Source organism: Silurus meridionalis, chromosome 22 (genome assembly GCF_014805685.1).
Source record: "Silurus meridionalis isolate SWU-2019-XX chromosome 22, ASM1480568v1, whole genome shotgun sequence".
Taxonomy (NCBI): domain Eukaryota; kingdom Metazoa; phylum Chordata; class Actinopteri; order Siluriformes; family Siluridae; genus Silurus; species Silurus meridionalis.
Genome location: NC_060905.1, coordinates 8,798,179 through 8,823,823, shown reverse-complemented (window position 1 = coordinate 8,823,823; position 25,645 = coordinate 8,798,179). Strand labels below are relative to the sequence as shown.

General features: G+C 35.2%; 1 protein-coding gene across 2 annotated transcripts; it reads left to right on the top strand.

The window, feature by feature from the left end:
- Positions 1-6,963: 6,963 nt before the first annotated feature.
- On the top strand, positions 6,964-22,956 carry slc29a4a (solute carrier family 29 member 4a). 2 transcript variants are annotated; one of them, XM_046835559.1, is made up of 12 exons: positions 6,964-7,135; positions 7,742-7,819; positions 9,308-9,554; positions 10,200-10,331; positions 10,560-10,673; positions 15,194-15,322; positions 15,442-15,516; positions 16,202-16,467; positions 18,013-18,142; positions 19,233-19,420; positions 19,592-19,832; positions 22,118-22,956. In XM_046835559.1, the coding sequence occupies exons 3-12, from the start codon at positions 9,392-9,394 to the stop codon at positions 22,237-22,239; spliced, it is 1,560 nt and encodes a 519-aa protein (XP_046691515.1). In that variant the 5' UTR covers positions 6,964-7,135; positions 7,742-7,819; positions 9,308-9,391; the 3' UTR covers positions 22,240-22,956. The 2 variants fall into 2 exon arrangements, with proteins under 2 accessions (XP_046691515.1, XP_046691516.1); XM_046835560.1 differs by lacking the exon at positions 7,742-7,819.
- The last annotated feature ends 2,689 nt before the right edge of the window (positions 22,957-25,645 follow it).

Here is a 25,645-nt window from a genome sequence, read left to right as displayed (position 1 = left end):
TACTAGCTGTTATTATTTTTCAAGAGCTATGCCATGGTGATTCAGGGAGGGCAGAGCATCTAATGTTGACCTGAAACACCTCATTAAAATGCACAAGAGACTATGAACAGCCTGATTCACTGTGTAGATGCATTAAACTGGAGGTTAAAGGCTAAGTGCTATCAATGATTATGGTTTGCTATTAAAGTAATATGTATAATGATATGAAATGGAGATGGAAGATGGAATCGTTTTCCTGAGAACAGATCTGCCTGTACTATTGTAAGTGTAATGCAGATTATTATTAGTCAAAAATAATATTATTCCTAAAGAGGATAATATTTTAATAACATTATTCTTAATTACTCCTAATTTCTAATAATTCCTAATAATAATAATAATAATAATAATAATAATAATAATCATAATAAGTTTAAGTATAATATGTTCGCAAGATTGTAATAGCGATGCTTTTTAAGCACCACTACTACTACTACTCTTACTAATAATAATACTAAACATATATACATACTGAGATGGAATAAAATGTTGGACTTCAGATTGGAAGGTCATGTTTTCAAGTCCCAGCACCACCAATCAATAAGTTGCTCTGGATAATGGCACCTGCTAAATGCCATAAATGTAGATAAATACATATGTATATCCTCTCTGATTATCTGTCTTTTATTTATATATATATATATATATATATATATATATATATATATATATATATATATATATATATATATATATATATATATATATATAGGTCATAAGCAAGTGCCTGCCTTCAGTCTAGTACATTCATCTTATATATATATATGTATATATATATATATATATATATATATATATATATATATATATATATATATATATATATATATATATATATATATAGATAGATATAGATATAGATATAGATATACTGTATATATAGATGGATGTACTAGAATGTTCTATGTACTAGACTGAAGGCAGGCACTTGCTTATGACCTGTAGTCACTAAACAAACACTGTTATCTTCTCCGGCACAAAGATCTGTATTAATTACTCTGCTCTTCCTTGCTTTTCAGTTTTCAGGTATTGCAGCACAGCATTTATGCATTGTAGATTAAATTGCAGGCCTAATTTAGTGAGAATTAAAAAGGAGAGGTAGAAGCATGGCTGATTTTATTGCTAAGAATGAGCACTCGAAGTGTCTCCAAGGAGATGCCCATCATTCCTGAAGCTAATAGCACTTGACTATAAATCACAAATCTGCTTTGCAAAGGAGGAGACAGGCAATTATGTTTGGCATTAGGCATTCAGCATGGCATTCTGCACAAGCTATACTGTGTTTGTATTGTCTTGGTTATGTCACAAAACATTTAAAAAGATGACCCTTAATTATGTTTATTGTTTTTGCTAAAAACTGTGACAGCAGTTAGTTACATCATTCAAAACATGCCTCACGCAGCCTGACATTGCGAACGAAACTAACACTGTTGCAGGGATGGCAGTGACAGATGTAATTAATGATTTAATAAGGGCAAAGTTGGAGCCCTGCCTTACTGCTCTACAGAGGGTCTGGTATCTGTTGCCTTCTGCCATCAGTCCATGAGTGTTATATAACACTCTGATTAAGCATTTCATATTGTGTACATTTCACAGATGTAAATTATATGTGATAATATGTATGTGGAAGATGCATCTCATGAAGCTTTGCCATAAAATTGCACAGGTCAAATATCTATATGTGACTGTGCAAAAGGAATTAGTCATTTAAAAAAATGACTGGGTAGTGAAATGTGTAGCCTTGCTGCATCATATCTTCAGGGTCTGTAGTCTAAATCCTATACCTGGGTTGCTGTTTGTTTGCTCGAACCTTAAATATTTGCTTGTAATTATAAATGTGTGTAAGTTACCCTGTAATGGGCTGAGGTCCAGTGTTCCCAAGATTCCAGCTTTACCAATTTAATTTAATTCCTTTTTATTCGTATTGCGCTTTTAACAATGTACACTGTCCCAAAGCAGCTTTACAGAGATAAAAAGGTTATAAAATTGGAATTTATATGTTAGTACCTACAAGTTTAGTCCCTATAATTATATCCCTATTAGGTGAGCCAGTAAGGGGGGTTCAATGCGAAACTGTTCATGCAACTTGCAGTCCTAAGCCATTGCAGCAGTATATTTATATTAATTACAGTCCAAATGTATCTTCATAGTTCTTGAGTCACTAAAAAACTGCTGTTTGTGTGGAACCATCTTCAGAAACAAAGTGCGGTCTCTAATTTAGGAGAACTCCATTTAGAAGTTGGGCGCAGGGATGAATCAGGAGGATGCGAAAAGACACTGGAACCTCAGAAGCACCACCATGCTGATAAATACTTACTGAAAGTGAGTGAGTAAAGGGGAGAAAATAAAACGCGATTATTCATGAACAGTTCATGTAAGAAGGCATGTCCCTCTGATGACATAATACTGTAGGTATTATAACCCTACGTGTGGAGTAATTTCATATTTTTCAGTTAATCCTATGCAAATTAAGTGAGTTTCTTATTTTTACAAAAGTGATAACTACAGCTGTACAATCATACAATGGACATTAGCAAAACCAAAACTGTTCAGCAAGTTCTCTAAATATTATCTGCATAATGGATAAACGCCTCTGCTGTGAGAGCAAAGGTTAATTAAAAAGCCGTCACTCTGCATGAGCTGAACTGTGCGTGCCATGTCTGTGAAGGATATCGTGGACTCACTGATGATTCACAGCAGAATGGTATTGGAAGTGCAACAGCTAATAACATCCCAGTTAACCATCCAGGGATGAGCTGCTGAAATAAATTGAACTAGCAGGCTAAAAATAGAACTGTTTCAGTATTCTGCATAGAAATACTGGTTTCTGCTGACTTTGCATGCATCACAATTGGCAAAACACAAAAACAATAAAAGACAAGGACAACATTCATGCAAGAAAGTACTGCAAGTTTAAAAACAGTGTATTGGATGGTAGAGAGAAGCGATGTGATTTTATTTCTAAGTTAATAACTATGATCGATAGCACTGCAGTCTTATATTATTTTGAAAGTTCCTCTTAGGGTGACTGGTACAGGAGAGAATTGAGCAGCTGCTTATCTTCCAGACTGAGTCTGAGGCGGAAACCGGTATCGTTCAGTATGCAAAGTCATGCATACTGATGCTCGCCTGCAGGATAAATATAGAACTGAGCCTTTAAACAGTTTTATGCGCAAGTGTTGTTTAGGCAGCATCTTTTTTCCAATTCTAATCAAATTCTAATTAGACTTTGATCTACATATTTGCTGGAAGAGAAGTAGTGGAACTGACATATTCAGTTGTTTTTCACCCCTTCAAACATGCAGATATAGTGCTAATCAATAATATTATACGTTTTTTGGAATAAATTTGTCCAATATTTTAAACGCATGAGTTATATTATGTGTTTAAAACTGTGTAAATTATAAATGCTTCATATGTGCTTTCTATTTCTTACAATATTCTTTGGTCATCATTTGTATCCCTGTTAATATTTGGTCTGAAATGTCCCCAGGGAGAACATGTATGTCTCCACACAAAAAGTAAACTGGAGACCTGTGGAGCTTTGAAGTACCAATGGTACATACAATGCCAGTGTGCCAGCATTTAAAACTTTATTTTAAACCCTAAACTCAAAATAAAATTAACAACAACCTTTGAATGATTTTGAGGGAAAATATACAGTAAAGTTAATATTTTTCTGTCGAACACAACATGCAGTTTTTCTCCTGGAAAGGTTTAATCAATAGCACCTTCAATATTGTGTGGTATCATTTTGCTTTGTTTTGAAAAATTGCATGAATGGTGTCATATGACAAGTGAACGTTTTTAATAAATTCAGTTGTGAATAATGCGAAATATGAAAATATGAATGTTTTTGTGCCTGAAACATGCGATATTTCCACTGCCTTATGGGTGTACTGTTGTAATCATAATCATTATTATTATTTCTCTGAAGTGTAAATAAGGGACTCTGTTAAGCTCATTGTTTATACTGCTTATACTTATCTCTGCTGAGCTTTGATCAGGGATAGCAGTGTACTGATGCTGGCCCAAGGCCTAACGCATGTTCAGATCATACACTGATTTGCCAAATACATGTTAACAAGATGTGATATCCAATGTAATATTTCCAAACACCCATTCAGTCTTCATTTTACACATCCTTATAGTAGGTTATAAGATGGCACTGCTATATAAGTGATACAGAAATACGCCATATAAGGTTTCTTTAGATAGTACACGTTGCACTTGAATACAACCGAATACTTTTGACAGATGTGTATATAAATAAAGTTAACCAATAATCAATTATCATCATACTATATAAATAGTTTACCTATTTTAAATAAAATAGGTAAACTCTACTTTTGGGGATGCAGTGTGCATGATAAGAACCTTTTAAAGCTAGGTTTAAAGCCTTTTAAACAATTTAACATACCTATTAAAAACGGTAAAACCAGATGTTACAAAATAAGTTAAATTACTACATTTTACCAAATATTTATATTATGTATAAATATAAAATTATTAAATATTTTCTTTTCGATTCTAAGATTGTCTTTGAGAAAAGAGAAGAGAGTATTGAAATCATTGTTATGGGTTGACCAGGAAGCTGTCACAAGGTTGCAATGGAATTGAATTTGTACAATTTGTACAATTTATGCTAAACTGCCCTGTTTTAATTGACCGTAGCATAAATTGTACAAATTTTAAAAAACTATGCACGTTTTAACTCCTTTTGTTCAGCGTCAACTCCCTTTGTGTTTTGATAGTGGTCCTAGAGAGCACTGGCTAACACATTGGTCAAAAGTCTCCCATATTGTAGATGTACACTGTGGTTAGAATCTGGTGACTGACAAATCGATTTCTATCATCTTCATGTCCAGCAATGGCTTCTAGATTTCATATTGTTGCAGTGAAATTGCACCTTTCTGCAAGTGTGTTCTGAAATCTGTCTAAAAAACTGTGTTAAAAGCAGTGATTTTAGTTTAAAGAAATATGTCACATTAATTAAGAAACTTTTGCTATGTTAAAGACAATATTTTGTCACATTCATTAATTTTCAAAAAACTATTAGGGGAGTACAATAACATCAGATACTATATAAAAAAACTCACATACACACACACACACACACACACACACACACACACACACACAAACAAATAAAACTGTAATGAAAGAAACTGTCAAATGTAGAATGAAGACAGAAACAGAGTAATAGACTGAGGAAGAGATGATGGAAGAATAGTAGAAGGAGATAATAAGTTGCACTAAAACTATGTTGCAATCACCTAAGAATGAATGATTTTTCTAACACTTTATGTTGGCACAAATTTAATTTGCTGAATATAAATAAGTGGAAAGATCCTGCAGTTCTTTAAATTAGTTTTATTTGTTTATCCTATGCTACCATCCACGTTTTTAATATTAAAAGAAAATATTGATTCATTTTTTAATTGTTTAAATCCAAGGCTAGTTAAACTTTGTATCATCTGCAAGAACCAAATAAAGAAATAAAAAAAATCAATAATTCTGAACATTTCTGTGCAATTTTCTAATTAACACCAGTAAACGCACATTGACACAAACACAGATAAACACAAAAACACACAGACAAACTGGCTCCTTGAAATTCATAACTGTGGTATTTATAATTGCATGTGGCATTTCACTGAAGTCACTGTTTGTGTATAGTTGGAATGTGTGAAACACTGAAAAATTTAACCACTCAAATGAAATATATGAATTCACTATCTGGTGGTACAGCAAGTACTATCGCACTTGATACCTGTTTTTTGGTCACGCTTTCTCCATGTTTACATCGGCCATTTCTGGATTTACATGTTTCCTACTGCAGTCTAAAAATACACAGTTGGTTCACAATATGCACATCACATTCAAAATTCCCCCTTATTTGCTTCCCACTCTTCTGGGAAGATGTTCCACTGGATTTCAGAGTGTGGCTGTGGGGATTTAAGTTCATTCAGCTACAAGAGCATTAGTGAGATCAGACAGATGGGGAGTGTTTAGTGGGCTTAAGGTCAGGGCCCACTTAAGGACTTTCGCTACAGCCTTCTCGGATCATGATTTCTTGAAGACTGCTTAGTGCACAGGGGTATTGTCATGGAAGAACAAGCACAAGTTTCAGTGAAGGAGGGTTGCAGCATACAAAGGCATTCTAGACTAACTGCAATGTCCACAAACATTTGGCTATTGTGTGTGTGAGCATGAAATTGACTACAGATGGCCACCTGGGAACAATGATCATGTCTAAGCTGAAGATGTAATAATCAGAGTAGTCTAAAATGTTTGATTTTATTCAAGGTGAAAAGAAACCAGTAATAAGCTTCAGCTCAATGTTTTTTAAGTTTTAATACTTGATAACTTGTGTACAATACTTGTGTAAGTTTGTTTAAAAGTCAAGTCAAAGTAAGCTTTGTCATTCAGCCAGGCAGCAAGGAGAAAGGAGAAGGGAGAAAACTGCGTTTCTCCAAAGGCTTCAATGTGCAAATGAACATATGTCAATAGACAAGATAACAAATAGAAGGTAACAAATAGGCAGCACAATAGACAGTAGTCAATAGACATAGATAACACAATAGACAACACAGAAGGAAAAAATGCAGGAATGGTTAAAATAGTTAAGCACTATGAAGAACTAGTGAAGGTGATTGCCATTTGTTTCCTCATAGTCTAATGTAGCCAATAGATACTGGCTTTGTCTTGTGTCTTCTCCAACCTGCTGAATTGACTGTGGCTGAAATGGTGTTTTTTCTCTCTCTCTCTCTCTCTCTCTCTCTCTCTCTCTCTGAGGAAGGGAGGACAGTCTCTCTCTCTCTCTCTCTCTCTCTCTCTCTCTCTCTCTCTCACTCACTCCCTATCTGCCTATCTCGCTGTCTATCTCTTTCTCCCCCCCCCCCCTCCCCTGCTCGCGCGCGTATGTGTGTGCGCGCGTGCGTGTGCGTGTGTGCATCTATAATGCTGCTGCTCCCGCAGACCACCTCAGTGCATCCGAGTAAAACGCGACAGCACATCTGATAAACACGCTATGGGCCAAAATGGTGGATTTAAAAGACTAAAATGTGCTGAGAAGTCGTGTTCTTCCTGTCGGGTGAGCTTTAACCTGTTGTTTCTCTTATCTGTAGACAGCACGGTTCAGTGTGTGTATGTGTGTGTGTATGTGTGTATGTGTATTATGCTGTGTCTATGAGATAGTGCTGGATTCAGGATCTCAGTGTTTCTATATTTGTGTAGTGCAGGAATGACAAAACTAAGGTATGGCTGTATTTCAGTATTCTAGTATTATGTGCAATGGATAAAGGATTCTGCCAGACCCAGGGAAATCCTAGATATATTTAGGTTATATTATTGTATTTGTCAGGAGTCATTTGTTTGGAAAAAAAAACCCACAACAACAACAAAAAAACAGTATATAAAATATTGCAATATCTATATACTCTTAAATATCTATACACTCTATTTTTGTAAATACAATGACATAATAATCATGTTAATTGATAACTCCAGCTAATCATTTCTTGGAGCACCACCAACTGTCAAGCAGCTGATGCCTTCATCACAGTTTATTATTTCACACAGGCACTAATTATCCCTATAACCATATCCACATGTACTAGTTAGTTCTAGAGGTCCATCGGGCGTTTTGCATGGCTGGAGGACTTCATCATGGCATGTTATTTATTTGTGTATTTTACAGAAGAGGACAGATGTCTGCCTGTGAAAGAGCTTGCCTTTCAGATGACAATTTGTGACTTCAGGCACAGGTGTTTGCCAGGTGCTGTTCTTTACAATGCCTGTTATCTTATTTGCACTTCTTTCTGCTGTCATACAACAAGAACCACCATGGTGACAGACTTGAATGCCTGGTCCATTTCAAATATGACACAAGCTTCAGTATTGCTCCAACTGTTGTACTGCAGTGGGGAATTAGACTTTAAAATTGCAAGCGGTTGCAGATTGTTTTGGGTACAATTTCATCACACTGCTAATGCAATATATATATATATATATATATATGTGTGTGTGTGTGTGTGTGTGTGTGTGTGTATATATTTTTACTATTGATGTTGTGAGCAGCCATGTTGATCTGACACAATGTACTGAATTCAATTCCATTGAGTAGGTGTTTTCATGTTAGTAGTGTTTTCTTGTTTGGTTTTTCTTGTCTGATTTATGAACTATTATCGAACACATTGTGATAGTCTTCACACAACCTGGAGTACTGAGATTTTTAAAGATGTAATGATTTTGTATGTTATTCTAGCCTAGCCCTGTTTGGGATCGTTATGGCCGAATACATGGTCTGATAAATGTTTCCAACTGATTTGCCCTTTATTATTATTATTATTATTATTATTATTATTTAATAGATGCCATAATAACCTTCTGAACATTGTTTAGATCAACCGCAGTATCTCTTGATCATGTAACTAGGCATGAGTGCATAGTCCAAACTATAAAGAATTTATTCAGCTGTATGTTGCATTCTTTGAAAGAAAACTATTGCCAACGTGTTGCATTTTAACTTGATCTAAGCTCAAATCCCCAAACTGTAACACACTGCCTTTCAGATATTATTAGGCTATTTTCGACATTTTTAGCATAAATACATACATAATACTGTATACATTATTGTATCCAGATGACTCTCCTCACTTAAATATAATTGCCTTATTTGCATCCAGGGAATACATTTTTAAATTGAAAGCTTAATACAAGGTTTGCTTGTATTTCTCTCTTATCAGATGCTGCATGATCACAACAAACCTCTTAGTAATAGAAAAATTGAATGGGTTGTATAATCGCACAAGAAAGGAACGGGTCTATATGAAGCAGTGCTTAGTGAAATGTAAAATAACAAAAGAATATGTAGACAGTGACTCCAGGGTTTTGAGGCTTTTACTATGCTGCTGTTCTCCATCATTGGCGTTCTCTCTTTTTTTCTCTCCTGGCTCTGCCAAACAGGATTACATTATTTAAATTTAATCTGCGGTTGTTATGCTCCTTAGGCTTTGAAGGATGCACAACTATATATGGCTCAGAAGCTTTTTAAAGGTTTTTTTCCCCTCATTGTTATAAATGTAATAAACCTAGTTGAGTGCATATGTTTTCAAAATCTATTATATAAAAAAAAAAAAAAAAACATTTTTCTTGTTACCTCCTAAAGTGAATCTAACATTTATTGTATTGTAATATATCCTAATGTGAACTATTTTGGCTAAATTAAGTTATACATCATATGTTTTGATATGCATCTATACAGAGCAAATCGTGTTTCCATTTCCACCGAGAAAGGCATCAGTAACTGGGATAGCTGTGACAGCTCAGGCTGCCTGAGGGCCAGACTATGGGCTCTAGAGGAGTGGAGAGGCGCAAACCGGCCACCCCGGCCCAGACCCCAGAGGGCAACGTAGTGATGAGCTTCAGCTTCGAGAGCTATCAACTGGAGGAAGAGGACTGCCAAGGCAAAGACGTCCCAGACAAAGGGGTTCTGGCTCTATCAGAACCTGGTAAGAGGCTCCCTTATATAACTGCTTTACTGCCTGGAGATTGATATCACTCAGGACACAAAACCACAATGACTGCAAATTGGATAAATTACGTTATGTGTTTGGATACAGACTGCATGTTCCAGGCCTGAGGTCAAACCACACAGAAGGTTATATCACCTGCTGTTTAATAGCAAGAGCTAACCTTGTTAGTTTAGATAAGACACTGACTAGAAGGTCATGTTAAGTAAATCATTGGCATAAAAGGGATACTCGACAAATGTTGCGTTTTCAAATCTTCTCACTGAATATACATTCCACAGGGTTTCGATGCTCCATAAACTCTAGATAGTTAGTTTTTCAAAAACAGCTTGAGATGGATTTATGCATACATAATACATAACCAGAATGCATTTAGCAGGTAGGTGGTTTAGTATTCCACATTCATACTGCCACTCGAAAGGCATAATACTTTAAATCTCAATGCCATGAAAATAAACAGGTGTCAGTTATATCTCCAGAAAACTCAAAAAGAGAGTGAAAGAGAGAGGGAAATATAAACAAGTTGATTTTAATCAGATGCTGAGAGATTCACACTGTATTAGAATGCATCACATGTAGGTTTTTGTTTATTTTTCACCAATTGTGTTTGGTTTACATTTATAGCGTTGGAGGAACAAGTTCCAGATGATCGCTATCATGGAATCTATTTTGCAATGCTTTTGGCTGGAGTTGGCTTCCTGTTACCCTACAATAGCTTCATCACAGATGTGGACTACCTCCATCATAAATTTAAAGGTGCCACTTTCCCTCATTAAACATCTTATATTACATTAATGTTTGACAGGAGGTGTTAAAATGGTGAGCCTGATATTTTTTTGTCTATCTGTCAGTCTAAATGTCATTAGACTGATTTGTTACTCTTCTTTGGTCTCTTCATTATTTCTTGTAGAAAGACCATTGATAAGATGTGTGATAAGTGATGAGATTTGAGGTCGTGTTTGTATGGCTTTTTTGCCTTTCCAGGAACATCTATTGTGTTTGACATGAGCTTGACATATATTCTTGTGGCCCTTGTTGCTGTGGTACTAAACAATGTCCTGGTGGAGATGCTCAGCCTGCACACCAGGATTACTGTGGGTAAGTCTGTTCTATGCAGATACACACACACCTAAACACACACAAAAGGTGGAAGGAGGCGGTAGTGTATTGACCTGAGAGAATGCATGACTAGCCCTACGGGAGCAGGGAGGAGGGGCTTTCATCTCACTCCCCCAGCCACATCAGTCATCATCACTAACATCCACAGACTCCTGCTGAACCAGCGCTGGGGGAAGAGCAGGGGAGAGGCTTAGCATATAAAAGAGGCAATTCATTTTTAAAACAACACTTGCATTTCTATGTGAATGTATGCCTCTTTTCCTGTGAAGCATTGTTATTATGAACAGTAGAGGATTCGCGTTTCTATACATGCGTCTCTCATATTATCATATTTTAGACAGTATGTTTTAGAGCTTCTACTACCCAAGGACACCATAAAATGCAGTTGTTCCTCAACGAGGACAGTGTTATTATGCTTGTATGTCTGATGGATAACCACAGAAGCACATACACCCTAGAGGAAGAGAAAAACAAAGATGGCATCAAACATCATCTTTAATAACTCTACATTAATGTTTTTCATTGCATTGGCTACAGCTCCAGGCATCAGTGAACCAAAATATCTCACCATTGGAGATTTAAGGGAGAAAATATGGAAGAGACCAGAAGTTAATGTACATGTATATATGCATGTGTTAATCATTTATATAAAGTAAAGTGTTTCTCAGGGTATACAGTGTATCTGTATATTGGGGGGAAAAGAGAAACTAAATTATACTATAAACTATACTACTAATCTAAACTATAAATCATGGCATTAACAAGCCTCAATAATTTTGTACAGAATAACTACTAAAACTCTCTCCATCTCAACACACTATTTTGAGCATATATAAAAAATTTGACCCTTCTCTTGGCTAATATTTGACTCTTCAACCTAACAATAGCAAGCTATTTGGACACACAACAACTTTTGAAATCATTAAATCATGATTTCTATGAGTGAGAAATTTTAAAGAGAATAAAAGGAAAACATTACAAAACCATCCAACTACTGGAAACTCCTGCATCTGATTATCCACTTTCCTTTCAAGGCCAAATGAAGAACAAGTCAGTAGCAATACAAAAATAATTAGGTTTTTAGTAAATGTAAATTCATTTGTTATTTAGTAAATCATTCCCTTTATCTCTTATCATAATTTTTAAACTATTTTTAAAAATAGATCTGGTTGCTATTAAAAAGTTATCAAATAAATAACATATTGAGAGGTGGGAATTATATATTCTGCAGTACATTTATTTTTATGTACTACTGTAGCATAAAATTAATATTGAGTAAGGAGTATTTTAATGTCCATTTATTCAGTGTACAGATTGATCTTATGATGACGATGGCGATATGACAAAATGTAAAAAATATAAAAAATTTGGGGCAACAGGCACAGGCAGCAGCGTATGATGTACGATATGTTGGACATGCAGCTGGGATGAGCGTATCTCTCTCCCTGTGAGATGCCCCACTCTCGCTAGCGGTCGACAGAGTAAAGTTGTCTCAGTGTGTATTATTTTTTTTAAATGGTTTCAAGCAGCAATTTTAGTGATAAAAGCATGTCTTACAAGCGTCCAAGTATGTCTCATGCTTGCAGTGACAAAAAGAAGAGGAAAGCAATCAGTTTAGAGCAGAAAATGAAAATTATAAATCAGCATGAGGCAGGGAAGACTGTCACAGGCATAGTACCATCTTCGAATTTTTGACTTACGATGGGGTCATCGTAACGTATCTCCATCGTAAATAGAGGACTACCTGTAATTTCATTTCTGAAAACATGTATTTTACTAGATTGTAATGCATAATATTTTACTTTTTGCTCAACTACATTACCGATGTAAAACACGATGTACCTCTTTATCTATATACTTATATATTATATGTACACACAGTATATTGCATAATTGCTGGATCCAGTCTGAGGGTGAAATTCGGATCAAATCACAGCTGCCCATTTGGGATCACTTGCTGTATAAGTGATTGAATTACACCCACAAAATAGTGTATTGGCCAAGTAAATTATCACATAAAAAAAAAATTGTTCTGGCAGGTTTTCCTAAGTAGTGCAAATGCAGTAGTTTGACACTATTGTAATTTAAATTTGTTTAATTACACTTTAAATAGGCTAGGCATACTACTAATACTAAACCATGCCCAAAACCAGCATGACAAACATGAACCTTTCCAGTACACAAAAACTATATGGATATTATTTAGGGCACATTTCTCATTACATGCCACAGCTTTTTTCTAACACAGCACCAATTTTATTTTCAAATGTGATCATAAATATTGATTTTTATGATGTTATTTATATTGTGCTAATACATTTTCATTTAGGGTTTTTTTCTGTGGAGTACTTGCATGTGTGAAATTGCCAGGCAATAACCAATTGCAGTAGTACAGTAGTTGCTTAAAAGCTTTTTAGTTCATACCTGGGAAGGCTGTGCAATACTTTGCTAATTATTCCAATGATTAAATTATTTTTTTCTGTCAACTAATTAAAGCTAAAGCATTTCTGACTGCCACTACACTTTTCTCTAGGACCTTAATGCATCACTTGACCAGATACAAATGCATTTTTCTTATAAAGATTACAAAAGATAATGCATATAAAATGAATTCAGAGCTGAAGAACAGGTGCTGTATTATTTTTGTTGTATATATTTAAAAAAACTTGCCAGAAGGCTTTAACATAATGGTTTGAGGATCAGAACAGAAAAATTGCATGTGTGCAAGGTTTTTGATTTACTTCAAGTGTTGTAATATTTGAGCTAATTTACAATTTACAAACTGCACAAAAAGACATTAAACTCGCTTGAAATGTTAGGGCATAGTTAATAATTAAAAAATGTTTGGTGGTTTGGGGAACATGTTAAGACTGATGCACATTTCTTTTCATGAGTTTTATGAACATTATTTTAATGGAAAAATCTAATGTGTTTTACTGCAATCAAAACACCATCATAATGATCTCCAAATTAATACCATATTTCTGCTCTTTTTTTTTTCTGTATTTTGAGCCATTGCTCTGTTGCTCTCACAGATTACACATTGTGCAAAGAGCTGCATATCTCTGCAGAGCTCTTTACAAAATAATCAAAATTCTTTGATAATAAAATATGGTGTGAGAGTTGTATCTTGATTGCATGTGTTTTTCTTTTTCTATTTCTGGAAAATCATACAGGCTTCACAATGAATCACTGCAAGTGTGTTTTAGCTTTGTTAGCAATTCTGATGTCTATAAGATTTATTGGACATTTCTAGAAAACCGAAGTACATCTGGTATTTGATGGCTGTTGCTGTCAACTGTAGCCTAAATAACATATTTTGAATTAGTTTTCTTTTGGAAAGACATAGTTGTTTTAAAACAGTTTGCGTATTATTAGAGTTCAAATAAAGTTTCATTTGCATCTAGTTCAGGAGTTTAACAAAGTGATATTCTGCCAATTATTTGTTGTTCTAATCTGAGAATGAAGCATGTCTTCCATTTGTCAGCAGCCTAGTTTTTCACAGTGATGGACAGTAATGAAGTAAATGTAATTCGTTACTGTACTTAAGTAGTTTCTTCGCCTGTCTGAAGTATTTACATTTGTGGAGACTTTTACTTTAACTTTGCTACATTTTAAGATCAAATATCTTAATTTTTACACTTACATTTTGTGAAATCGTGTCTTTTTATTTGAGTGGATAAAAACGTAACTGGTCAAGCACGCAGCAAGCTACCAATCAGGGTAGAGCGCACACTCTGTTTTAAACTTGTTTTGATAGTCGCTTGGTGGTACTTATCACCAGCATACAGTTCAGCATCAGTTCAACAGCAAACAGAACATTTTGAGAGGAATAAATGATGGAAGAAACTGGTATCAGTCAGTGTTTGACTAATTAATATCGGTCTATTAATAGATTGATTAAACTGTGTTGGTTAAGCAAGATTATTGTTACAAAAATAGTAATAGGAACATTAAAGATGCAACAAATCACAGTACTTTGGATACTTATGTACATTTCAAGGCAAATACTTAAAAAGTTCAAAAGTAGCACTATCTCTACCTAAACTCAGGTACATGGTTTGTGTACTTCGTCCACCACTGGTTTTTTAGTGTTTTTCATTGTTTCCAGTACATAGTGAAAATAACCTTCCTGCATTGACCAAGCCTATAGACAGTATTGTATTAGAACAGATACAGATACAATTATGGATAATGATATTACCAACCCCTTGGGTATTTAAGAAGTATGCATTAATAGTACACCTGTATGTAATTCCCAGCACAGCCACCACATTGAGACAGAAGCCATATATTTAGCTTGATTTCTTTCATTAATTAGGAAAGAACTAATAATAGCTCAGTTCACTCACTTCCTATGCTTGAAATCACATTAAGCAAATTTAGGACATTTGAAAGATATTGACTGTCAACATAAGCAGCATGTTTTTTCACTGCAATACATACTGAAATCTCTGCACTGAATGAATGAATTAATGTAAATGCCATTTTGCTTCCAGGTTACCTCTTTGCTCTTGGCCCTCTGCTTTTTGTCAGCATTTTTGATGTGTGGCTGCAAAAGTTTTCCACAAACCAGGCATATTCCCTTAACCTAATATCTGTGGGTGTCGTGGCATTTGGATGCACAGGTATGCTAGTATTATGGGTAGAGCAAATCATCTTATTTATTTCCCCTTCAGTGAAAAATTTACTGTATATGTATGGTAATTATCCTGCTAGTTTGATTGTTTGTCTGTTTTGTCTATAGTGCAGCAGTCCAGTTTCTATGGTTACATGGGAATGCTTCCAAAACGCTATACACAAGGAGTAATGACTGGAGAAAGTAAGATAACCCAGCCTGATTGATGTAAGAAATAAATATGCCATTATAGCAAAGTAGGTTTGTAACCTTACCGAAGTGATTTATACTAAAGTTTTCCCTTTCCTTTTATTCCACATGCCACTTTTCAACAATTGCAGTTAATAAATGATTACTTAAGGACCCTAGCTTTTTAGCTATTTATAGTTGCATTTAATGTCATGGAATATCAACAGGACACAGGACACCTTACATTATAATAGTCGCCCCTCATAGCCTCTGCTTTTCTTGCCTTTTTGTCTTGCAATGAATAAGGCACAAAGTGCAGTCTCATATACCAGAGAGACACTAAAAAGCGAAAGGCTGAATGACCTCCCATAGAGGAAAACATTTACAGCATGCAAACTCTGTAAAATCTTTCCATAAATGTTAAATACACACAGAAATCTTTTTTAATTTTCATTTTATTTCCTTTTTTTTTTTGTTAAATAACATGTTTTTTATGAATTGTGAATTAACTGTTACTGCAGAAACAATAAAGTAGAGTGCTTTCATTTAAAGCAGGACCATGTTGTTAAAGACAGTTAATCAGCGCCATCAGACTTGTGAATTCGACTACACTGTGTTATACATTAATTTATAAAACAGGTGTTGCATACATACATCTCAGACCCAGTATATGTACACTGAAAGCGCTTTTCTTTCACAGGCACGGCAGGAGTGATCATTTCTCTTAGTCGGATCTTTACCAAGCTGCTGATTAAAGACGAGACGAAGAACACCATCATCTTCTTTCTCATCTCCATCAGCATGGAGCTGATGTGTTTCGTTTTGCATCTGGTGGTGCGCAGGACAAGATTCGTGAGTTATTATACTAGCCTGGCCCGTCAAGGCTTAAGCCACTCCAAAGACCACGCACACCACAGCAACCAGTACCACGTGCACCATGACGTCATAACAGAGGATGTGAGATTTGTAAGTGCACAAGTCACAGACATTGTTATAGCTAATTGGAGCTATGGAGAGCAAATATGTCTTGGAACATCTATAGATGTATATAGAGCAGAATGTGGTTTGAAATGGCTTTGTATTAGGCTTTCTTATTCACTGATGATTTGTGTAGTGTAGGTCTATGCATTGTTCTTACACTATTTTACCAAAGTAAATTATGTTTTTCAATTATTAACAAAGCATAATACAATTTAAGTATAGACTTTGTGTGATTCAAACCATATTTTTCATGTCCTAGCTGGTCACAAATAGACTATAAAAAGCTCTTTTGCCTGTAAAAATGTTAATACCTTTAAAAACTGTAGCTAATTGCAATTGCAATCTTTGGTAATACTGGGTGTCAGGAGACGTGTTCTGCTGTTATGCAACAAGATACATTGACTTTTATTTTCATCTCTTTATAAACTAAACTCTTGGACGTGTGCAGCATTAAGCTTTAAGTAATCCTTATAATCCATTGTCTAACAATCAACAAACAAAGATAAATATCAAAACAAGCATGGTTATATAATTTTATCAAGTGTATCCAGTTTATATCACATCAGATTGAGATTAATAGCAAAAGCAAAAAATATATATAGTAATAAGGCATAGTGTCTTTTTCTAGCTTCCATGAAATGAAATGGGCCATGAAAGGAAAATCCCCTTTGATTTACCCAAATGGGTTTTTTTTCTCAAAATTCGTTCAGTACTTACTGTTGTTTGTTCAGGTCCATTTGTCTGACTGTGGTGAATGTTTCTCTATAGCAGAGAGTGAAATACCAAGATTTAATGTTAGTGACTGTTAGGCTCATTTACATAAGCACTTCAGAACAACATTGTTTCTGTAGTCGACAAACAGAATGCTAATAACTATGGGTTTTTTTGCCAGATATGTTCTCCAATATTTGCAAAGCCAACATTCTGGATTAAGAAAGGTTTAGCAAAATCTACTCATTCTGAACAAATAGAATATTCCCTAATTTTACAGACTGTTGCCTAGGGAAAAAAACTGGCAAAAATGATAAAAAAAATAAAAAAAACAATGTACCAATTGCAGGCTAAAACTGAACTGTTGTATCATTAAGCCCCTCCTTCTGGTGATTATATTTTGCTGTTTTTCCTCTGAAAAACAAGACTTTAGTCTGACTGGATGGTCTATTGCCTTAGAAAGCTGGCACTGTATTTCAATTTCAACAAATTAAAGAGAGTGGCTACTCTGGCGCAGCCTTGCACTTAATCAAGTAATGGTCCTCTTCACTGGCCCCTGCAGAACTGCTAACTTGTCACAGGAAGATGCACAACAGCTGGATCCACTATATCCTCTTGCATGGTTACACACGTCTGATCAGTTCACTTATTGGTTATGGCAGTTTATTCATTGGCTCTGTCAATGCTTTCATTTTACTGAATTTAATACGGTACAAAATTAGTACCTTCCTGAAAATGCAGGATTTATCTCCTTGCTCCTGTGTATCTGCAATGGCTTTCAGTAAACATCAGTTCTAACATCATCTCTCTGATGTCAAGGACAATGGTGCAGTGGGTGTTTCTCCTGCTGAAGATGGCAGTGTAGAAACAGACTACAGTGGCGGGAGCACATATGTGAGATTTGATGTGCCTAAGATGAAGATAAAAAGGAGCTGGCCAGGCATCAAGGGTAAGATCATAACCAGCAATACTAGTACAAATCTTGTGTGTGTGTGTTTTGGTATTTCGTCATATGAAGTGAGGAAAGTATAAAATACACAACTAAAAAAAGCACAAATGAAGGTGTTCAGTAAGGTGTTGGGGGAGAGAAAAAAGTTTAGAATGCATAATTTGTTAGATAGGTATTTATTATTATTATTATTATTATTATTATTATTATTATTATTTATTTATTTATTTATTTAAATTTTTTTAAAGAAGTAATGCTAAATTAAGAACCTCTGGAAGAGGCTGGTCTTGTTTGAATCCTGATAGAGGCTCGGATATTCAGACATCAAGTGGAAGTCCTTTCCACCTCCTTGGTGATAGAAGGGAGAGCAGTGTTTGAGGATCTGAGGGAGTGTGTTGTAGTGCTGGGACTGCAATTCACACCCATGTGCAGTTCTTCTGCGAACTGTTTCCTCTCCTGTATGGAATGTATTTGTATGGTGTATCATTGCAAACTTCCTCTATTGGAACCAAGTGTCTCTAACCCTAAGCCTAACCCTAACCCAGCATGACAGTGCCCCTGTGTGTCAGCTCCATAAATACATGGTTCGAAAAGGGTGGAGTTAAAGAACTCCATTATCCTGTACAGAGCCCTGACCTTAGCCCCACTAAAAACCATTGGGATGAACTGGAACATTGATTGAACCCCAGTACTCCTCACCCAACATCAGTGTCTGATGTCACTAATGCTCTTGTGGAAAGCATCCCAAAAAATTGGAGGACACCTGACAGTAAGATATGTGCTAATTCTCATTCCCAGTTAGCTGTTATAATATCCTCCACTAGATTTTGGAATGTGGATCTGGAGATTTGTGCTCATTTAACCACAAGTGTGTTATTAAAGTCAGATACTGATGTACAGTGAGAAGGACTATGGTGCAGTCAGTGTTCAAATTCAAACAACTCTCAAACTGATTACTTGATATCTAATCTGTAGCTTTTTAGTAAATAATTGCATTTTATATTAGGTAAAAGGTAGCATATAATCAAATAATGATCAGATCATATCTTTAAGAATAGAATTGGAAAGTAATTTGCTCTTTGCTTTGCAGATATGATCCTGCATCGTTATGTGGTCTCTCGTGTGATATGGCCTTACATGTTGTCCATTGCTGTCACCTATTTTATCACACTGTGCCTGTTTCCTGGCCTGGAGTCCGAGATCCGCAATGCCACACTGGGAGATTGGCTTCCCATTCTCATCATGGCAATTTTCAACATGTCCGACTTTGTTGGCAAAGTGAGTTCCTGAATGAAAAAAAGAATAATGTTTTAAAAATTGACACAAACCTTATTAAATATTCTTAATCTTGATTATTCAATTCATGTTGTTCAGATGAATTACATTATGCACTTGTGGTGTGGCAAATGTAGTAAATATGGGTACTAATCAAAGTGTGTTTGTATTTAGATCTTGGCTGCTTTGCCTTATGAGTGGAATGGTGTTCGCCTGCTGTTTTTTTCATGCATAAGGGTGGTCTTTATCCCTCTCTTCATCATGTGTGTGTTTCCCGTGCCAAAGCCTACACTTTGTCACCCAGCATGGCCCTGTGTCTTCTCGCTCCTCATGGGAATCACCAATGGTTACTTTGGTAGTGTACCCATGATTCAGGCTGCTGGAAAGGTGCCTCCTGAGCAAAGGGAGCTGGCAGGTAAATCTAAATGAAATATTGTGAGAAAACAAGATCATTTATATTAGAACAGCTTAACTTAATTGTACTGAATTATCTGAACTGCACTGGAGAGGTGGGCATCATTTAAAAAATATATTTTTTATGTTTTGAGGATGGGAGTGCAGATTGTTATTTAGCAAACCATTTCAAAATCTTACGTGTTCAAATGAGTTGAGATCTGGGTTTTGTAAAAGCTATTGCATATGATTTACATACATTTCATACTCATTAAACTATTCAGTAAGCCCCTTTTTGCTGTAGATGTAATGGAGTCATGCGAAAGAGACATCCTATATTATAATAGAAATATTTCCTTATAGGATAAAAGTGTATATGTGAAAATGGGAATATTTTTCTCCCCTTATGTAACAATTAGATTTCTGGAACCTACATGCACTTGCAAAAGATTGCATACCATGAAGACAAACTACAGACAATATTTCTTTTTTTTTAATTAGTGTAAATTGGGTTTTCGTGAATTCTTCCATCATTATATATACCAGGTATAAAAGATCAGAAAAAAAGGTATTTCTTTTAGGGATTGTGATATAAATATTGTTTTATGATTGATATGCTCACTCTCTGCCTCAATGACAGCCTCTTATTTCTTTGGTGGTTCTTCCCCAAACTGTTGCCACAATTTTGGAAGTACACAACTGTATAAATATTTGTATATGCTGTAGAATTACCATTTCCCTTCATTAGAGCTAAGAGGCCCAAACATATTTCAACATGATGATGCCCTTGTACACAAAGAGAGTTCCATGAAGATCTGGCTTATGTGGGTTGGGATGGAAGATCTTGACTGGACTGCTTCAATGCTCTGACCTCAATACCTTTGGGCTTAACTGGAAAAGTGGAACTGGTGAAGCAGCAGCAACCCAATGGCCACTGTAAAAAAGCTTCACAAAATGATCTTCTCTAAAGTTATAAAAGGAGAGCCTGAAAGAAGGACAACCATATCCGGTTCCAAAAAGATTTGACAATTTTATGGATAATCCTGAGTAATATGACTTAATGGATTCAGAGAATATGAGTAAATAAAAAAATTAGGAATCGTATGGACTGATGAGACAAACATCAGATGCACATCAGATGACAACAGATGCTCCCTATCTAATCAGATTACGATTTAGAGAATGTAGAGTGTAATCATGTACAGTACAGACCAAAAGTTTGGACACAGCTTCTCATTCAAAGAGTTTTCTTTATTTTCATGACTATGAAAATTGTAGATTCACACTGAAGGCATCAAAACTATGAATTAACACGTGGAATTATATATGGAATTATATACATAACAAAAAAGTGTGAAACAACTGAAAAATGTCATATTCTAGGTTCTTCAAAGTAGCCACCTTTTGCTTTGATTACTGTTTTGCCACTTCTGGCATTCTCTTGAGGAGCTTCAAGAGGTAGTCACCTGAAATGGTCTTCCAACAGTCTTGAAGGAGTTCCCCGAGAGATGCTTGGTAATTGTTGGCCCTTTTGCCTTCACTCTGCATTCCAGCTCACCCCTAAACCATCTCGATTGGGTTAAGGTCCGGTGACTGTGGAGGCCAGGTCATCTGGCGCAGCACCCCATCACTCTCCTTCTTGGTCAAATAGCCCTTGATGCCTTCAGTGTGACTACAATTTTCAAAGTCATGAAAATAAAGAAAACTCTTTGAATGAGAAGGTGTGTCCAAACTTTTGGTCTGTACTGTATATTGTATAGAAACATGATTTAATCATGTATAGAAACTTTCATAGAAAAGTAGTAAATTGTAGAAAACTTCTAACATTATCACACCTTTAGAGGATTTTGGCACTGATGAGAAAATAAAATAACTATAATATATAATTAATGCCATCAAAACATGTATAACAGGAAAGTGGCTGTTATAGAATACCAGCGTTTGAGGTTCACTCCTCAATTTGAGTGGGAGTGTCCAGTTTGATTATATTTAGAGCTACATGATTAAATCATGTTGACGTTACTGAAACAAATTGTGTTCATTTAACTCAATCATGTGGAACCAATGTAAACAATATCATTTGACTTAATTAAATTCAATAACCATTTATTACTGAAATATTTTAGTTCAGATTTGAAATATATTTGAGGGGAGCATTTTTGTAGGTTACTGTGTGTAGTTTGATGGCCAAAAAAACCTAAAAGTGTGCAAAAAGTGTTGACGTCTGAATATTTTTATAAACACATTGTATGTCTATATGTAGATATTGCTATAATTTATAAAACCCTGCTAAATTTTTCTCTTTAGGAAACACCATGACTGTGTCATATATGACTGGACTGATGCTGGGATCTGTAGTTGCCTACGCTGCCTATCGTTTCACTGCCACAGGCTCAGGCACCATCTTGAACTTCACCCAGGGGTATTAACTCACCGCAACACATTTTCACCAATAACATTCATGTATCTCAACAAATTTCACAAAGTAGCAAATCGGAAACTCTGCCACAGGTTTATGTTGTCCCAACTGTAATGCGATGCACTTTGGAATGTATTAAACTAAGGGAAATTCCTGCCAACACTAAAGACCTATACGTATGCTTCATTGTGCTGTTCGTTGATGTTTTATGAAGGTATACATGTATGTCTAGCTCCAGAAAGGGAGTCATGTGGCTCATGTCCTATGGTGAATTCTGCCTTGATGTTCTCTACAATGAAAAGCTGTATTGTCTTCAAATTGTGCATCATGAATGTTGGACTATATATATATATATATATATATATATATATATATATATATATATATATATATTTTTTTTCTTTGCTAAAGCAACTGAATGTGAATCTTGGTGAATAAAGGCTTTTTTTTGTACATTGTATTGATTTTTAATGCCCCTTTTATGTGAATGTATACATTTAATAATACAAAATTACAAACAAACATGTATTACACATTGTTTTCTGTTGTGTTCTATAAATGGAAAACAGATAATTTATGATAATTTACAGTTTAATTGAATAATGCCTTAACCGATAAAGCCGTCAAACTTCACTCAATATTAATCCGTCTTCATTTACACTGTACTTATTGAATAATATAGAGTAAGCTAAATAAGCCAGGTGTGTAATAAAATAATATCAATGTCGCACAGTCGTCCATTTTTTTCTAACTTGGTCTAAAAATCTGCATAATCATTATTTACTCATTCAACGGGGGATAACATGTACTAACCGGAAGATGGCGCTGTTGCTCAATATTTCTGCTGTGATTCTAAACTATACAGTTGATTAAGCGTAAGTGGTTTTATTCTTTTGCAGTTTTAAGCTTATAACATCAGGATCTGCTTCTTTCACTTGGTTCCTGCACAATAACCTGTGCAAACAATCGCGTCACACTACATAAATCTGCGTCGTTTCTTATAGTAAGAAACATGAATAATGCATGCGGCTATGGCTCAGTGTGTGTGTGTGTGTGGTTTGAGGGAGACACTGCAGCACTCAGACATCTAACAAGAAGCAATCAGAATCTTTCAGCCTAAAAGTCTCAGTCAAATGTTTGCTCATTTTGATAATTATGCAATAGTCAGACAGTGGCTTTTATTTGCTGAACAGTTTGTGCTGATGTGAGATCATTACTAATAATGTAGTCCTTGTCTGTTCAGTTGTTTTGTCCAAGCACTTCTGCACATATAATGATTTTTTAGCATCCAGTAGTAGCAGTAGTGTGTGTGACAGAGTGTGTATTATAGCACCAGGGCCAGGGACCACATAACCTGTCATTAAACTATTATGATACTATGTAGGATAGTAATAGATGTTTAGGTGAATGCTTAGATTAGTATTCATGAGCATTCACCTAAACATCTATTACTATCCTTCATTTCCCTGACAGAGCACAGGTTCAGCAGAAATCACAGTCCAGTAGTTCAGTATTTTGACTGACATAGCCTAAATTCAGTTTATCACAGCCTCTGAACTTTTCTTTTGTTCACGTAGCATTTGTTGAAAATGCTGTCGCCTTTCTCCCTGAACGACGTAAAAATGCAGAGCTGCTAATGGCAGCTACAAAGGATAATATGTTTTCTATTCACTATGTAGTGTGTTACACGAAATATGAAATAACTTCTGCAAAATTACTGTGATCAATACACTCCTGAATTACTGACAGCTTTCTGAATTTAATATATAAATAACATCAAGTGAGCGATATGTTAAAGAAACTTGTAGAGAATCTTGATTTAAATGAAAATGTGCTTTCAATTAAAATAAATTACAATGAATATTTGGCAAAATCTCGTATGGATTACAGCACTGAGTCACTTATTGTAATATCTAACAAATTTAAAGAAACTACTATATGTATAATATGTCAAGCTTCTTCATATTCTCAAGGTTGCACATATGGAACTCTCTTTTTAATCCAAACCACATGCATTAGGTATAAAACAGCCCCCAAATCATCACCTTACTTCAGGATTTAGCTGCTTTTCCATGAATGCAGTAACCATTTTTTGACAGTTCGCAGAAAAATGTTTGACTACACAAGATCAGGTTCTGCATTCTGTGGCTTAAGTTCAGGAAGAGTTCTTTTCCCCAAAGTTTCCAAACAGCTTTTGATGAAAATCACAGACTGATTCTGAAAAGTAACAACCCTTGCATTTCTGACCATCTTTCATTTATGATAACTATTTTTTGTAATAGAAATATAAAGTATATCTTTGAATAATTGCATTCAATCCCGATTTTAAATACAGTCATTTTTAAGAATGGCTAGTAATCACTTTAAAGAATAGGCAAAACACATACTAGTAGCTTTGAAATGAGAATGTCTAAAGAATTTCAAAATCGAGAATAAGACACTAGTAACAGATGCCTGTAGAGCTCAAAGACTAAAGTCTGTTTTCAATTTAACTAATTTATTCAGTAATTTTTTCCCCCTCCTATGAAGCTTGAAGATTGGCACTCATCCTGAATCTTAATAGTGGTGTGAAATCATTTTTGAGCTCAGATTCAGCACAGCTGGAGGGCAGCGTTTAGAATATTAAACTATTTTCTGTTTTAACTTAGGTGTAGAATATTACATGTACTGTAGTGTGTTCATTTCTATTGAAGAATCATTATGACGTTGAGTTGATTCTGTAAAAGAAAAGCTCAGTCACCTGGGTCAAAAGGTTTGGGATAAATATCTGGAAAACCAGTTTACTCAACAGTTATACTTATCAAGTCTCTTGATAAATGTATAGTATTAGGTTTTTTTTGGGTGTTACTGTCATATGTAGGCTCTGTTTTTCTTTAACCTCTATTAGATAGAAACCTTTTTTTCATTTATGTATATATCATGCATGTATTAGATACATTTCATCACAATTGTTTGTTCTGTTTTGTTTAATTCTATTCTAAAACTAGACTCAAAAAAAGTTTCAAAAATACTGCTTGACCCTAGTTTTGTCATTAGTAGATCCCAGAACACTGGATGCAAGACAGGAGAGCTCACCTTCACACCTAAGGGTTCAGTTCAGTCTAGGTAGGTCAGAGGAAACAAGAGAACCCAGAGTAAACCCATGCAAACATGACCCAAGACCCTGGAGCTGTGAGATGTGAAGCACTCTGTTATAGACATCTACATATGATTCTCCCACAGGGATGACCTAAAGAACTATTAAGCTTTAATAGTTGTATAATGATTATCAAAATTGCCACAGAGGACTTTTTTTTATTCAGGTGGCATCAAACTTTGATGGAAATATTGCACATATGTTGAGCATTGGGATAATTTCAGCAGAAAAACCCTGGAGAACTAAATGGCTTTAAAGTGGGTTCAGTCACAAGAAAAGT

Coding starts and splice junctions, on each gene's coding strand:
- slc29a4a (XM_046835560.1), top strand. CDS start 9,392: ATGGGCTCTAGAGGAGTGGAGAGGCGCAAACCGGCCACCCCGGCCCAG. Junction 9,555..10,199: donor TCTGGCTCTATCAGAACCTG/GTAAGAGGCTCC, acceptor TTACATTTATAG/CGTTGGAGGAACAAGTTCCA. Junction 19,833..22,117: donor TGAGCAAAGGGAGCTGGCAG/GTAAATCTAAAT, acceptor TTTTCTCTTTAG/GAAACACCATGACTGTGTCA.